Source organism: Grammomys surdaster, unplaced genomic scaffold (genome assembly GCF_004785775.1).
Source record: "Grammomys surdaster isolate TR1022 unplaced genomic scaffold, NIH_TR_1.0 259, whole genome shotgun sequence".
Classification (NCBI taxonomy): domain Eukaryota; kingdom Metazoa; phylum Chordata; class Mammalia; order Rodentia; family Muridae; genus Grammomys; species Grammomys surdaster.
This window is the reverse complement of record NW_021604700.1, coordinates 3,932,562-3,937,943: the sequence shown is the minus strand read 5'-3', so window position 1 is coordinate 3,937,943 and position 5,382 is coordinate 3,932,562. Positions and strand designations below refer to the sequence as shown.

The 5,382-nt window shown below is 46.0% G+C and overlaps 1 protein-coding gene across 2 annotated transcripts in view; it reads left to right on the top strand.

The window, feature by feature from the left end:
• The window catches only part of Npl (N-acetylneuraminate pyruvate lyase), a 45,149-nt gene that overhangs the window by 30,776 nt on the left and 8,991 nt on the right, over nt 1–5,382 (top strand). For both annotated transcript variants that reach the window (XM_028775759.1, XM_028775760.1), the window contains exons 7-10: nt 424–516; nt 1,930–2,078; nt 2,197–2,243; nt 4,949–5,033. In XM_028775759.1, coding sequence (XP_028631592.1) covers nt 424–516; nt 1,930–2,078; nt 2,197–2,243; nt 4,949–5,033 — 374 coding nt within the window. The remainder of the gene's footprint in view (nt 1–423; nt 517–1,929; nt 2,079–2,196; nt 2,244–4,948; nt 5,034–5,382) is intronic.

Below are 5,382 nucleotides of genomic sequence, written 5' to 3'. Positions count from 1 at the left end.
TGTGTGTGTGTGTGTGTGTGTGTGTGTGTGTGTGTGTGTGTGTGTGTAGTGTGTGGTCTGCATATATGTCTGAACCACACAGGCATGTTTGGTTCCCTCAGCAACCAGCAGACCATGTCAGATCCTCCAGGACTGGAATAGATGGTTGTGAACCACTGTCTGAGCTTAGAAGTCAGACCTGGATCCTCTAGAAGAGCAGCCAGTGCTTGTCATTTCTGGACCATCTCTCCAGCCCTTTTATTTTGACCTTTCTACAGTAAGAAAAATAAAACTTAAGGCACAGTGATGTTTAGTTGTATAGTCCAGTGGTAGGGTGATGAGGAATTTCAGCTTTCCAGAAGCTGGCTACATCTCACTGAACCATTTTCTAATAGAGGAAAACCGTTTGTCTCATTCGTGTTCACGTGACTCCTGTTCTTTCAGATGCCCTGATAAGCTTCCTGAGGGAGGTGGCTGCTGCAGCCCCCACTTTGCCATTTTATTACTACCACATCCCTTCAGTGACCGGGGTAAAGAGTAAGTATGGTTTAAATTCTTCTCAATTACATTTATTTTATGTGTATGAATGCAAGTGACTTGCTTGCATTTATGTCTGCACCATGTGGGTTTCTGGTGACTATGGAAGTCAGAGAGGACACCAGATTCCCTGGGACTGGAGTTACAGATGGTCATAAGCAGCTCTGTGAGTAGAGGAAATCCAAACACTGTCCTCTAGAAGAAGGGCCAGTCTTCCTCCCCTAAGCCATTTGTCCAAAACCCAAGTATTGTTTTTGTCTTTTTGTTTATTTGTTTGTTTTTTAACATTTTCCCCAGCTTCCCCATCCTAAGTATTCTATCAAGAAATTCTGCTATGCCTGGCGGTGGTAGCACATGCCTTTAATCCCAGCACTCAGGAGGCAGAGACAAGTGGATCTCTCAATTTGAGGCCAGCCTGGTCTACAGAGTGAGTTCCAGGACAGCCAGGGCTCCACAGAGAAACCCTATCTTGAAAAACAAAACAAACAAACAAGAAGGAAATGCCATTCCATCCCACCCTACCAGACTAGACAGGCCACTGACGAGGCAGTTAAAATTGCTCCAAAGTGAGCCATTCTATTACCTCAGCCTCTATCAGCCATTCACATCACTTTATATGGAGCCATTGAAGCTTAAAAGAAGACTTGATAAAACCAACTGGCTGTGGCAGCATATGCCTGTAATTTTTGGTAGAGATAGGCGGACCAGGAATTCAAAGTCATTCTCTGCTACACGGAAAGTTTAAGGCTGCATGAGATTTCTTCTTCCTCCTTTTCCTTTTCCTCCTCCTCCTCTTTCTCCTCTTCTTCTTTGTAAGATTCCCCCCTTTTTAAAAGAATTATTTTATGTATATGAGCACACTGTAGCTGTCTTCAGACACACCAGAAGAGGGCATCAGATCCCATTACAGATGATTGTGAGCCACCATGTGGTTGCTGGGAATTGAACTCAGGACCTCTGGAAGAGCAGTCAGTGCTCTTAACTGCTGAGCCATCTCACCAGCCCCGTAGAGGAATAAGAAAATTTGGTAGACTGCAACAGAAAGATTGCCATGAGTTGTAGCTGATGGGGGTAGGGGAGCTACACAGTAAGTTACAGTGCAGCCTAGGCTACAACATAAACCCTAGGCATATATAAGAACTGCTTTGTATCTCTGTAATCATTTAGTTGGTTAGTTTTGCCATAGTGGGGCTTGAACCCAGGGATTACAGGTGTACATTATCTGTGTTTGGCTTTTTAAAGACAGGTTCATGCCAAGTAGCTATGTAGCCCAGGTTGACCCCAGAATCACCTTGCATCAGCCTTCAGATTGCATGAAAATGAGAATCCAGTCATGTGTGAAAAGGCCACCTTAAGACAGTATTGATGGTTTCTGTTGCTGTGTGGATGACTGAAGTGTTTGTTGTTCTGAAGTTCGTGCTGAGGAGCTGTTGGACGGGATTCAGGATAAGATCCCCACCTTTCAAGGACTGAAGTTCAGTGACACTGACCTCTTAGATTTCGGCCAGTGTGTAGATCAGAATCATCAACGACAGTTTGCTTTGCTGTTCGGGGTGGATGAGGTAAGTTACCCCCACGCCCAGGCAGGTCCCAGCTGCAAAGCAATCCACTCAGCTGTTTCTGATATAGCTGGCGCTTCTCTTTCTCAAAGCCTGAATCTCTTTGTCTCTTTCTCATCAGCAACTGTTGAGTGCTCTGATCATGGGAGCAACTGGAGCAGTAGGCAGGTAAGTCCAACCTGTCTTTCCTAGTGATTACAAATTTAAAGTCACTCATCACTAAGATAGATGAGTTTCTTGCATATGCATCCTTTCGGATAGAAGTTGCCTGTAATGACAGGCGCATTCTTTGAAAAGAAACTGAGTAAAGAGAAGTCATTTGTTACAGTCAGTCATGGAAAGACGGAGCCTAACTGGGAAGGAATGGCCTTCCCTTCAGCTCTCTCCCACCTCTGCTCACTCTGGTTTTTCTCTCAAATGCTAAGGAAATGATCGTCCAGCTTTAGGAGGGAGGGAGAGGCTTGGAACAGTGATGCAAACCTATAAGCCAGCACTTGAGAGGTAGAGGAAGGAGGGTTACACATTCAAACTCATCCTCAACTACATAAAAAGTTTGGATCGAGTCTGATTCCATCAGACCCTGTCTTAAAACAATGACAGGAAAACAAATAAAAACACTCCGGTATGGTCACCTGTGGTGATTCATGCCTGTAGTACCAGCATCTGAAGGACTGAATTAGGAGGATAGCCATAATTTTGAGTCACATGGCAAGTCACAGCTGCCTGTAACTATATTTGCAGGCTCTGGCATTTTCTTCTCACCTCTGCAGACTCCTGCTTGCACATGGTGCACATAAACCCATGCGCACACGTGCACACACACACACTAATAACAACAACAATAATAATAAATCTTAAAGAAGAAACCTGTGTTCCACTATAGAAGTCCTTTCTAATAGAAGTCACCTGTCATTTGCATCATTTCAGGACATAGTTGTCATTCCTCCAACTTGGAAATTACATTCCACTGTAATCAGGTGAGGCATGTGAGCACGTAGGCTGAAGGGGCCCAAGGACTCCAGCTTAGCAGGGCCTATTCTTCTCCCTGTAGACTCTGTTGGTCAGTATCTCAAAGCCGGTTTATCAGAAACTTAGTTACAAATGACAGAAATCCATTCAAGCCAACCTGCCTTAAAAAGAAACAATAAGTTAGTTATTATAAAATGCCAACAAACCAGTTAACACTCAACTGAGATAAATGCAGCCAGACCCTAGAGCCCATGAGAGCCAGAAACTACAAAGCTCTTAGTCAACAGCGAGCCACCTCCCCAAGGGTCCCCTGAAGATGCTCGCCTCCGCCTCATCCACATGCTTTTGTTTCTCTTCCCCGTTTCAGGATACTGTTTGCACCATCTGACTTAGTCCAGGGTCCACCAAAGTCCAGTCCAGTATGGCCAGGAGTCCACAGTCTTGTGGCCCTACAAGACAAAACAGTTCAGTCAGCATGCCCACTGTGCTAACTTTACTAGGATATGTTGCAGGCACAGTAAACTGCATCAGCTGAAAGTGTATTTCCTCAGAGATAGCTAAGGCACTCTTCGCAGTGAGTCTTGGTATGCATGCCTTTGATAAACACTGTTGACTTGATCTATTGACTTAGCCCAGGCTGACCTCAAACTCACTAGATAACTGAAGATGATCTTGAAACCTTGTACCTCCTCCTCCACCTCCCAAGTCTCTAGAACCTGCTAGACCCAGGCTGGCCTCAAACTCTAAGAGGTCCTTCTCCTTCAGCCTCCCAAATGCTGAGATTCAGGCATTTGTGACCATGCACTGCAGCATATGACTTGTAGTACTTAAGTCAGTGCTACACCTGAACCCCAGTTGTTACCTCTGAGTCTGTGTGTGCCCTAGGCAGCTGCTGGCCTCAGCCTCTCCTGACTAAAACACACCTTCAACTTTTACTCTCTGATTGTATCCCCTCTGCTGTTCTCTGTGTTTGGCATCCAGGTTCTCCCAGCATCCCTCAGTCCCTACCTGGCATACCCTGCCCCCAACCCTGAACACCTCAGCCCAGGGGCTGGGCTGCCCTTACCCCAGAGGCTTCTCCCTATTTAATCTAGACCCCTCTCCCCCCTCCTTCTCCCTCTACTTCTCTCTCTCCTTCTTCCTTCTCCTTCTCCTCCTTCCCCCTCCCTCTCCCTCTTCCTTTTCCCTCTTCCTCATTCCCTCCTCTTTATTTCCTATCCCTCTCCCCCTCCCTCTTTCCCTCTCTCTCTCTTCTTTTCTCTGTCTGCATACCCTTTCTCTCTCTCTCCCACCCCAACTGCCCCACTTCCCCATGGTAACTTCCCTGGCCTCCATCCTTGGGGGCCAGTGAACTAGCCCACCCAAGAGCAGCTACCCAATAAACCTGCCCTTAGTGTAATCTGATCTGGCTCGAATAGGCTCACTTCACCTATGGAGAAATAACCCATCACTCTGCCTCCTCTGCTGGCCCTGCTTTGTGTTGCTAGAGAACTCAGAACTGAAGACAGACTGGTTTTCCTTATCAACTGACCCTACGAATAGAATAGTGGGGGCCCTTGGTGTGTTTTTTTTTTTTCGTTATGTTTTTTTGTATCAATTTTTCCCTTCAAGACAAGGTCTCATGTAGGCAAGTTAGGCTCACACTCACTATATAGCTTGGGATGGCTTTAAACTCCTGATCCTCGGTTGGTCAGGTTCTCACTGTGTTGCCCAGGCTAGTTGGCCTAGAATTCGATTATGTAGTAGGGGGAGGGGTGAGTGAACCTAGGCCCTTACATATGCAAGATGAGCCTCTTCCACTGAGCCCACCTCTTGCCCTTTCAAACATCAGATGAGTGTAGAGAGCTCCATCCTTCCCACCGAATTCATTAGCTTGGAATATTTTGTTGTTGTTGTCTTGCCAGTACCTATAACTACCTGGGAAAAAAGACAAACCAGATGTTGGAGGCCTTTGAACAGAAGGACTTCTCTTCAGCGCTCAGCTACCAGGTAAACCTGTCACTTAAGTCACTGCCCTCTTTCTCTTGGGGGTTCTTTGTCCTCTCTCAGCAGGTTTGAGGGTCCCCCACTCTATCCTTCTTCTGCCATCTTTCTTGTTTAAATGGAACCTGCCCCCCCATCCTCCCTGTCTCCATATCTAAGGGGATACAAGGCCCATATAGGAAAGAGTCCTCTCTTCCTTCTAAAAGGATCTTACTTTTATTCTATCTTCAGAGTATTTTGTGATTGTAAAATAATGGTCATAGGTTTCTGTGAGCGTAACTTCATGCCATCCTTAAGTGTTTTGCTTGCATTCTCTCTCTCTCTCTCTCTCTCTCTCTCTCTCTCTCTCTCTCTC